At 24.8% G+C, this 12,374-nt stretch overlaps 1 protein-coding gene across 1 annotated transcript in view; it reads right to left on the bottom strand.

Moving 5' to 3' along the window:
• The window catches only part of LOC112602651 (regulating synaptic membrane exocytosis protein 2), a 194,974-nt gene that overhangs the window by 42,074 nt on the left and 140,526 nt on the right, over nt 1-12,374 (bottom strand). The window contains exons 6-7 of the mRNA XM_025350840.1: nt 6,190-6,459; nt 1,921-2,107 (exon numbers count right to left, since the gene is read on the bottom strand). Coding sequence (XP_025206625.1) covers nt 1,921-2,107; nt 6,190-6,459 — 457 coding nt within the window. The remainder of the gene's footprint in view (nt 1-1,920; nt 2,108-6,189; nt 6,460-12,374) is intronic.

The following is a 12,374-nucleotide window of genomic DNA, read 5'->3' as shown; positions in this document are numbered from 1 at the left end:
TAATTATCTTCAATAAAATAACATTTGATTGCTGTACATCAATTGTCTTTAATTTAATTTTTTAAATGGAAAAAAATAAATTTTCAAGTGTTAAAAAGTGGTTTTCTACTAATGATTTATTTACATTCTTAAATTCTATTGTTTAAGGTTATTAGTATCAGGTTAGGTAAAGGAAATAATGTTTATGGCTAAACCTTATAATCAAGGGATTTGTGCTGATCTTCAATAAATATTGAAAGATGGTTTTAGTTTCACCTCGGTGATCGATGATTGATGTCTAAAATTTAGTGCTGCCACTATAACATTGTAAATATTTGGACAATAGAATAGGAGACCATTTGTCGTTAGTGCCGATAGAGTTGTAAAAGTGAAGCGTCATTGATTGATTGTCCATCATATAAATAATATCACGTCTATCGTTCTATAGTAGATGAAAATTTACACAGTATTGTTACTTTTACTTTAATTATAATGATTTGAAATTTAGTATTTAATATTTATAATTTATGATAGAGTTGTGAAATTTATTTACAGAATTTATAGTAATTGACCTAACAATATTTATAAAATAAAATAAATGAATACTGGAAAAAATGTATCTTTTATACCTTAAAGCTTTGTTACTTGAATAAACTATAATATTTTAGGTATGGTGTATACATTTATTTTAAATGAAAAACAAAATATTATAAGAAATTAAAATATAGATAACAAACTTTTAGACATCTTGAAATATCAATATTCTTAAGATAATCAAATGTAATTATTAGTATCATTTATATGAATATACTAGAGAATAAACTTATTTTAAATTAAAATTTATTTATTTTTATAGGTTTTGACAATGTTTGGATATATAAAAAACAAATATATATATATAGTATATACATAATTTATAAATCATACAATTTTACATAACTTATAGTTTACTTATAATTTATTATAAATCAATTTATTAATAATAATTTAATACTTTTCATTAAATAAATAAATAAATTTCTGATAACATACTTAATTTTAATGAATATAATAAGTTATTGTATGGGTTTTAATGTAATACAAACTGTCGTTCAAATTTAATTTTTAAATGTGATGTACAATTCAATTAAACATTCAAAAGATAATTTTTATTCATTAAAATGTATATATAAGTATAAAAGTCCTTGAAAAGTTTCATAAAAATAGATTTCATTTAATTTTTAAAATGTTTCGAAATATTCCTTGTAGTAGAGCTTTTCATACATTACAATTTGAAATTTTAAGATTATATTATTTATACAGTAGTATTTGCGTTGTAATTCTTATTAACTTTTATCTAAAATTTTAATTAATTTTTGTTTTGAAACCAATATGTAGCTAACTTTTTGTATTCAATTTTTATATTATCATATTTTATATATATATATTTGTAACTTGTATCAGACAAAACACTCTAGAATTAAAAAGTTTTTATTAAGTAGGTAACTGTTATGTGTTTACCAGTTTTTATATATATTCGTGTTTACTACATGATATTAGTTTGGTTGGTTAAACTAGAATATTGATTAAAGTTTATTTAGAATTCGTCTAGTAGGTCAAATAAATATTTAATACAAAAACAATATATATTGTCACAAAACATCCTTGTGGTATTAAATATGTACGGGTTTGAAGGTAAGATCTTCTAAAAATATACTTAAAAATACTGAAAAATCATAATTAAAATAAATGCATGGAATAAGAATAATGTGGGAGTGATGGGCCTACTTAACGATTCACATTCACCATGTTATACTGTATAACGTAAAAGTGTGTTTTTTTTTTTTAAATATAATGAAAAACACTAAAATAAAACTGTTATATTGTTATTATTTAAACATATGATAATGTTTAAGCTTTTATTGACTCTGATGAAACTTATGTTTCTAAATGTATATTTACCGGCAGGTATGGATATTTTTGATTCTCGGCGAGTATCGAACCGAAATACCGTGGGCTGATTTTGATTCGTACTTTGACCAACTACTGCGCCAGCGGATCCTCGTTTCTGTCTGAGTCCTGTATCCCTGTTCCATAATTTGTCATCTGTGATACGACTCCTATCCCCTACTTTCAGTGCTGCTGCAGCCTAAGAAACATTGATATAAATATACTATATTACAATATTTAGATAATTTTTGTATACATAGTATATTATGTATTATACTGTCGTCGATTATTTTAAATTTAAATAAATTATCGTTTGATTTCTTGTGGGGTAGATGCAATAAAAATATAATTTTTAACAGATAAATCTTATACAATTATTATAAATATTTTTAAAATGTAACAAAATTATATCAAAATAAAGCGCAATATAAGTATCAAAAATATTATGATATAATAATATTTTGAGATTTTTAATTATATAAAAATAATTACATAATATAATATAAAATCGTTTAAGTTTGGATAATATCTGTTTATTTCTTCTAATATATAAAAACATATTTGTATTATTCATGATATTAGATATAATTTTTTATTTTTTATAATGATTTTTGTCAGAGAGAAAAAAATATTTTGAATAATCAATTCTCAGACATTTTCTGTGAGTTTTTTCTAAGCTATATTGTGTCCATAACACAATGACTGGATAATTAATGTGTCCACTGATGGTTTTTCTACATATACATTATGGGCTTACTTTTATTGACCACAGAAATAAAAGGTAAATAATTAATGTGAAACCGGCTTAATGTCCAATGTCCACCCTATTTAGGTAGGTACATTAACGAATATTAAAGAACTTTTACAATACCATGATATGCAATTATGTTAGGTATATAAAAGAACTTATTTTAAAATAACTTTAATATTAGCAATAAGTTACAGAACCGTGAAATTGTCTTACCAACTTTAATAAAACAAGCATTTAATTGTTAAAGGAATTAATTACATGTATTTTACATAATAATTGACAGAGAAAACTTAATGTGTGGTGCTTACCTATTTAATTTAATTTAAAGTTTTTATCACATGTATGTAGTAATAAATTCTTAATTTTATTATTTTTATTACTATTATTTTATACAGAATTTAATTATAAATATGTGTTTTTTGTTTTGTGTTCACATGTAATCCATAATATTATAACAAGTAGTTAATTATTTTATTAAAAATTAAGAACTTTTGATATAACATATCGTATTATAGAATCCATCAAGTAATTACCAATATTACATTTATGGTTAAAAAACCACAGTCGCACGAATAACGGTATAAGAAAAAGATTCTTATTCTTATAAATTATAGAAATAACTTAATTGTTTATTTATAAAATACATTAACATTATAATTAGTATAAATATGTATACTTTATTATTTCCCACATGAAACTAAAATAGTACACCTTTTTTTTCTATTTAAATTTCATAAATATATAATAATAACACATACAATTACAAATAAATAACTACCTACGTTAAACAGTTTAATTAAAAACATTTTAAAATTACTTACATTTTGTTCTGTAGTAATTTTAATTGGAAATATAAAAATTAAATGGCATTTTTATTCAAATTGGTGTGTATAATAGCCAAAATTGATTTAAAATATAATTTATAATTTTAAATAAAACAACAATATAGTACATTGGAGACATCACTTTAGAATTAGTTTATGTCATCTACGTATACCATCAATATTTAAGATATGTTTTTATCGATTAAAAAATAAAAATATTTTTATTTTATATGTAATTTCTGACTTTTGTTATTTCAAATCTACCAAAAATTATAATGAATACTCATTGATTAAACTTAAAAAATAACTAAGCTCTAATAATTATTGAATTTTTTTTAAATTAGATTTCTTTAAATCCAGTTTCACATTTTATCTTAAATTTCATAATATCTGTTATTTTTTACTTATAATATGAATATATAAGATTACAATTTTTCAATCAACAAATTCTAAACAAAAACAAGTTTTTTTTTTTAATGTCATTATTTAAAAATGTATTGATTATAATTATATATAACTAATATTTTTTGTTGTTTTAACATTCATGCCTATCTTATGACATGAATCAAAAGTGAATGGAATTATATCGGACTCAAAGTAAGTTATAATAACAATTCAAACTCGAAATAAAAAACAATAAGTTTTTTATTAGAGATAAAAATATATTCAAAATAGTTAACTTTCTAAGTATCATCGTGTAAAAATCAATAATTTTAGAGTTTTTTTAGATAGAAGTTAATTTTAGATAAAAAAAAAATACTTTTTAAGCTGGTCGTTTGAATATAAATATGAAAACTGTAACTACAGAAACAGTTGTTGTTATTTAGTTTATATTTACATTATTATACTTCACTCAGGCGGTTTATGCTATTAAATCAATAAAGTTAAAATTCGTTACTTTATTCATAATACAGAGAAAAAGGTTTGAAAAAAAAAATATAAAACTTACTCGAATCTATAGTCAAAAGTACAACTATATCCTATTGAATGATTAAATTATAGTGACCTGTGTCCTCACAATTATTTTAATGAACATTTGGTTGACCAGATTTTTGTTTTATAATAGTGACCCGTTGAAAATAGTTCCTTTTAAATTTAATGTTGTGAAGTTTGTTTAACAAATTATAATTTTGCATGATAATAAAAAATTGTCTTTGTTAAAATATATATATATATATATATATATGAACTTTATAGTGGTTGAATATTGTTGATTTCGTAAACCAAGAAGATATTTTATTATTGTTGTAATAATATTACGTTATACATTATAATAGTATATAACCTAATATTTTGTTCTCTTTTTGCTATACATTATACCTGACATTCAATGAAAAAAAAATTAATAATATATGTTATGTTCATTATATAATTGTTCATAATATCAAGTATTGAACTAATGTAAGTCAAATTTAATAATTTGAAATTGAAAAAATGCTCACATTTGAAATATTTAATATAATACAAATGAAAATATGATTTATTTTTAAAAGTTTTTTTTTTTTTTTTATAAAAAAGGTCTCTTTTTGGTTTCACATTGCAGCTGCTGTAAATGTATTTACATAAATAGTAAAAGGAAAAACTCAGACTGCTTGAGTTTTAACATCCCATACAGAACATTTTTTTTTTTTTAAAACATCCCTTTATATTTTTATTAAAAACTAATTTAATAAAATAATTTAGCAATTATAGTGGATTCGCATACAAGATGATAAAACAAAAACAAATTAAACAAAATAATGCAATTACCTTATCTCCGAATTGCATATTATTAAATTTTTAATTGTGGGGTGACTGAATGAGGTTTCTTTTTAAGATTTGTTATCGAAGTTTTTAAATATAATTTAAAAATAATTTATTATCTAATTAAAAAATTTGGTTTAAACTTTAAAGGCTTTTCTGTTTATTATTAATTCGACTGTATGGTTTTATATAAATAATACCGTGTTAGCATAATATATATAATGTGTACAAATACATAAAGAAAAAATGATACATAGCACATATAATTATATAGTGGAAGAAGTTCTATTAAATATATTATATTAAGTTTAAAAATATTGCGTTATGTTTTATAACATAACACAATATTAGGTATCTCAGTTCACGGGTAAATTGGTGAGCATCGGTACACCTCGCTTTGTGAACTAATTCGATTAAGATGGACAATCGCCTAAAATGGATTAGATAATATTACTTGATATATTTTCAAATATAATTTAAACTACTCTTTAAACTTTTCTAATATCTCTAAGAAAAATCTCTGTAATATTTGTTAAAATCGATAAAATAGTTGTCTTTAAGAAACAAACATAAGGGCATATTATCTTTTGTTGTATATTTGAATAACGAAAACTGAATTAAATATTATTTTCTTTTATTAAAAAAGAAAAACCTATATAAATGAATGGGATTAGCTTGTCTATAAGCATTCTTTTATTTATTTATTTATATTTTTTTTTGTTATCAATGGTAACTTTATATAAATAAACACTAATTTATTTGATTTTTGTACCGACTTAGAATCCCAAAAAATCTATTAATATAACATTTATTGAAACCAATGTATAGATATATAGTAGTTTCTGAGATTAGTTGTTAGTAAAAAACTCATTGGACATTTGATATTTATTTAAATTTGTATCGAAAATGTAAACCTAGAAATGTTTTAAAAATAAAATATTTTATATTAAATATAGCGTTTACTTTTTCCATATCCTTCAGTGTTGCTGGCGACACATCTGAGTGCCGTCGGAGCTCGGGAGACCGCGGTGGTTGCAGTCCCGAGCCCAGTGATCCATTTCCAGATCCGGCGTTCCCGGAATTACGTCCAATTTTCACGTCTGAATGTCGCCGCTGTAGCGTGTCCGCTATGGGCACGTCCAACAAGCTGTCGGTCGAGTTTTGTGTCAACACCGGTTGCAATATCGACGTATTTTGTTGTTTGCGCCGGCAAATGCTGCAGCACCAAGTGTTCTGTATAATACACATAGAATAGAAAAACAATAAGTAAACCAATGGTCAAACAAGAGCGGGCGATATAACAACGTATGTCAAACATAAAATTTACATATTATTGCAAAGAGTATTTCGACAACGAATGTCACCCTTAAAGATAAGCACAATCGCAAAGTCATTCATAATATAATTTTTCAGAATCACACACACTTTTACTAGAGTCCCATATAGTTTTTCATTATTTCTCGATTCATGTTAGTAATTTTTGAAATGTATAAAAATACCTAAAGATATTTGCTAATACCTGCAGTTCGTCAATATCTATTTTTGCGTATCAATAACGTTTGATATCTCTCAAGTTACAGTTGCCTATTAAAACAATGGGCGATTGTTTCGATTACGACAACGATTGGTTTTCCGTTATGATACTATTTATGAAATGAATCGTGTGATATATTATAATTTTCCATGTAACATACTTTACAGGAAATACCATAAAATGTATTTATTTTTATTTTTTAATATTTAGGTAGTAGTTTTAAAGATAAAAATATGGAAATTCACTAGCAAAAAAATTCAAAAAAGACGATTAAATACCATTTTTATATTTCTTTATATTTGTCATTATAAAATTGTAGTACTATAACAAGACGTCTTTGGTATAGCGGTGAATCGGTGTTGTTTTTCAACTACAAACGAAAAACCAATGTGATGGAAAATAATGCAAAAATAATATTATGTTATCAGCTGCGTTACACTGTACGAATAAAGAAACTGTGGTATACCAAAGTATTATTGTGTAATATGTTAAAATAATACCTATCTGCTGACTCTGCACATAATATGTTTTGAATCCCGAATGACAACACTTCTGTTACTATCAGATTTCATGACAAATATTTGTCAAGACTTCGGATAAAAATTATATTCTCCCCTATCCCAAATATACGCCACCATAGCCTCTGTTGATAATACGACGTATTCTGAGATCGTGCGTGGATGATCGTATTTATAACAAAAGTTTGTTCTTACACACCTATACATCAGTATATTATTTATTGTGTAACTACCAATGTTCTAAATATTAAAATTTATTTTGTGACTAATCTTACATCCTGTATTTTAAATTCGATTAGTTGTTGTTTTCAAATATTAATTTGTTGTTTGATAAAGTTATTGGAGATAACTCTGAATTATAATAAGTATATGATATAATAACTTTTAATTTTGTCACAACATTCAATATCTTATTATCACTACACAAACAATATCGTAATTTTCTGTTTAATGATATTATTATGCGCATTCCTATTTAATTATAACACAATGCTCGTAATTCACGGTGTTATTGAGTACTGATCGGTATTATCCCTTATCTGAAACTCCTGGAAATCGGACAACAAACCTGTAAAATAGGAGTTATTATTGCTATTATATTTTATAATATAGCCCATTAATGGTTGGTAACTTCATTCGATAATCTCGTTCTAAAACCAATTATGCACGCGCGCGGGTGTTGATGTAGGGCACGTCGTCGTCGCGTCCACGATGGAGATCGATGAGTTATTTACAGGAAAGTCTGATACCAGTGGGACCATTTATGATGTAGGAGTGGTGGTGAAACCACTAAATGGTTATCCGTTTATATAATATAATACGATATAATACCTATTATGTGCGTAAATGTGTGTAAAATAAAAACAAAAACTATGAACCTTCACCATTAAGGGCTGTCCGCCTATCCACTGTCAGGGTAAACAATGGGAACTTCCTAATTTCAAATCTAAAAATTTCCAATTAGTTCATTGATATTAAGGAACTGATTTTTTATTTTACTAACAAAATAGTATGAAAAGTACTTGTCAGCATATACTTTAAATGTAATATGATATATTATAGTATACTATTACAATAAACATTGCATAGTATTTCCAACGTATTATACTCGTATTTCGATGCTTAAAAAAAAAACGACCTACTGTGAAAATATATGTAATTAAAATGGAAACATAATTACACCTGTCTACTTTGTCGTTAGGATCTTTTATGCAATAACACAAAAATGATAAAAATAAAAGTTCGATCATATAAAACAGTTATAAAACCATTAAAATATAAATAATGTTCTAAAGGGCGTTTTATAACCATTTCCATTGCTCTACAAAAAAAAACTTAATATTTTATGTATAAACAAACTAAAGATAATATATGTTATGGGTAATGTGGACTAATGTCTAATGTTCAATAAATGTCGAAATTGCCCAAGTAAAGTTGATATTACATTAATACCTATGTACAATATTATTCTAAGAAATTTCATGTTAAGCTTTATGGTAATATATAGTTCACCTAAATATAATTTCATTAAAACTTAAGTACTCCTGGTTAATACAAAAATATAGATACTCACATAAAAAAAAAAAAAAAAAAAATAGAATTTCAACTTTAACTTCATATTACTATGCTTATAAATTGTAATCATCAGTAGAAAGAAATAATTGATATGTCATTTGACACATTTAAAAAAATTCTAATCATTTAACAGAATTGAAAGTATAATAATAATGTATTAATAATTTTTTTTAAACAATACTTTACATGCACCTATTATTTAAAATTATCATTACATATTAAACTATTGTAACACCTAAAATTGCATATTACGTAATAATATTATATAACATATTATGCTAGCCTCTTTATATTTAAATATCACGTATCAAAATATAAATCAAAAATTTACTAATGAACATCTTTAATTTTTAACATTTAAACTTAAGAGTTAGGACATACAATAAACTTGTTATAAACAATAATGTATCTGCTATTTTTGCTTTTCAAGCCTATTTTTGTGTATTATGTAATTTTCAATGATAGTTATTACCGCAGATGTCTATTAACTAACTAAAAAAAAAAAAAAACTAGAAATAATTTATAGTATTTAAATGGACTATTTAAATTCCTTGAAATATTTGCAATTTTCGAATAGAAATTATAATAATAATTATAAGACAATTTTTGAGTCAGTTATACCTCCGTTTCTACTTAAGGTAACGAAACTCTAATAACTACTGTCATAATTTAAGTTAATATACATATTCAAGAGGACATTTTAATATTTGATTTCATTTTTGTCAAATTAAATGTGCTTTTGGTTGACTTTTTCATTAGTGTTATCACAATATTTAACAACGGTTTTTTTTTTTTTTTTTTTTTAATTAGTTATTATATTAACTTTATTATTGCAAGGTATTTGATCAAAAGTTAAAATATGTTTTAAAGTATTGAATACTTTTTTAAATACACTTTTATTTCAAAAGTAAATCAACTATATTTTAAATATTGTTCTCAATAGCTACATAAATGATATTTTTTCTTTTATTATTCATGGTACAGCTTCAGCCGTTAAGGTTATTATAGCTTAACTATTTTATAAAACTATTTTTTTGATATCTTAGGATTTTTATATTTTTTGTATTTGATAAATAAAAACACCATGCCATTTTGTCTTTAATCATCAACGGTACAAGTTATAGCGATTATTTTTTTATTTTATTTTTATGGGTTATTAAGATGATGATAACTTAATGTACGCTTTATCTATAAAACCTATTTATATATTTAAAGTATTCATTGTATGTGTATTTCAGAATGATAACATGTGATATATATTATTTTGAATTATATTCGTTTTCATTGAACACGTTATTATTTTGTGGGAGGGTAGGGGCCAGTAAGCCTTATGTTTTTGATCATCATAACTCATATTACATAATCGTTTCGTATTTAGTATTGATATTCAATTGTTTACGTACTTATTGCTTTGCATCAAAGTAAAATAATTTATATTTACCTATCATGTGTTATTAATTTAAAAATTTATTTTTATAAATATTTTAATTTAAATGCAAAAAGTGAATGTGTTCATATTTTTAAATAAAATAAATACATTTTTATTAAAATAAATTATTTTAAAACTAGGTATAGTTTTTTTTTGTTATTATATGAAAATTATTACAAATACTTTACTACAATAATTATTATACTTTAGTAATTTTAATTACTCTGTTTCAGTTATTATTTGAATACTTTTTAAAGGTATTTTTACGACACGGGTTATCTATTACAAATTATACGTTAGTATATAAGCATAGATTAAAATATTAATGTCGATTAACAACTCCAATGCAATAATTTACTGCTGATTATTTTAATTAGAATTCAGCTTCATCTCATTATAGGTACATTTTGACGGAAAGAAGTGGATAATAAGTATCTATTTGTCATCATTAGCCATTATTGAGCTGAATTCAAGTTAAAATAATGAGTGATAAATTATTACATTGACGTTATCTATCTATAGTATATTTAGTCTACGGTATAAGTAATAATATTATTGATTACAAACCCAATTTATTTTAGAAAAATTTTTTTTTCATTTATTTAAATATACACAATCTGTTAGTGTTGTTTTACAATAAGTGTATGTGATAGAGGTGACATGGCTTAAGTGGCTGGAGATAAGAAGCCGCCCATTGGAGGTAGTTAAGGTTATAATTTTAGGCTACGATTTTAATGTGCTATCAAGAGAGAGTGGGATTACAAAATTAAGGGGAGGTAGAGGTATTTACGATTTTAGATTAGTAGGTTACGACACCAGGTACGTTATAGACGTCTTCTGGGGTCACCAGTAATAGTGTTATAGCTCAGAAATCAGGGGATTACGATGACTGTGGAACTTGGAGTGTGTGCGTTTGTAGAAAGTTTTTGCGACGTTTTGGATTGTTGGAATAGCTAGATCTCTATGTAGAGTGTCGTTGGATATATAGTAGGGAGCTTTGGTTATTTGGCGGAGACATTTAGATTGGAAGATTTGAATTTTGTTTAAGTTAGACTTTTTGGCTGCACCCCAGAGTTAGATACCATATGTCCAGATCGGTTTGAGTAGGAGTTTGTATAATAGTAGCTTGTTTTTTAAGTTGATGTGTTGTGATGTGAGGAAATAACGTAATTGGCGAGAGCGATTATTTAAGGCAAGTCTTTTGTTGTGGGTGTGAGTTGCCCAAGTTAGCCTGCGGTTTAGATGTAAACCTAGGTATCGAACATTTTGGGCGGTTGGGAGAGGTATATTGTTGAGGTAGATGGGACGGCAGACTGTTTGCCTTAGTGTGAACGTACTATGGATGGATTTTGATTCATTAATTTTTATTCCTCAGTCTTTATACCAGGTTGATAAGAGGTTGAGATGATTTTTCACGAGGTTTGAGGCTATTTCAGGGTCGGAATGGATCGCTAGAAGCGCCTTGTCGTCAGAAAAGTCACCAATTGTAGTATAGGGGGTAGTAGGTTGATCTGAGGTGAATAAATTGAAGAGTAGCAGTGGTTTTACAGATCCTTGAGATACCCCTGCGTGGATTAATGATACTTCGGATAAGGAGAAGCCAGATCGAACGGCAAAATGTCTGTTTTCTATTTTAGAAATTAATTGAAAGTAAAATATTGTAAAATAGTATTTGACAATATAGCTATAATAGGCACATAACATATTCATAATACTTTAAAACTCCTCATGGGTAATAACGTTAAATTACACAAATTAAGTAAAAAATAATTAGGTATCATAATAATTATTATTGACACTTTCCAGATAACAGATATATAGTATAGGATGATTAAATGATTTATCATTTTTTATGAATTTTTAATCACTTATAAAGAATTTTTATAAATTAATAATAAAGAACATATTTTGAAAAAAAATTACATTTAATGTCACTTAAAGAGTCTCTTGTGGTAGTTAAACTTCTTTTATCAAATTAAAACCTCCATTTTCTATGTAAATTATTAGTTATTAGTCAGAAGATTTTTTTTTTTTAACAATATTTGGATGTGTTTAATTTAAAATACATAATTAATATCTAGGACACTAATTT

Source organism: Melanaphis sacchari, unplaced genomic scaffold, assembly GCF_002803265.2.
Source record: "Melanaphis sacchari strain LSU unplaced genomic scaffold, SCAv2.0 Contig8_pilon_pilon, whole genome shotgun sequence".
Lineage (NCBI taxonomy): Eukaryota > Metazoa > Arthropoda > Insecta > Hemiptera > Aphididae > Melanaphis > Melanaphis sacchari.
This window is presented reverse-complemented; position numbering and strand designations above follow the sequence as displayed.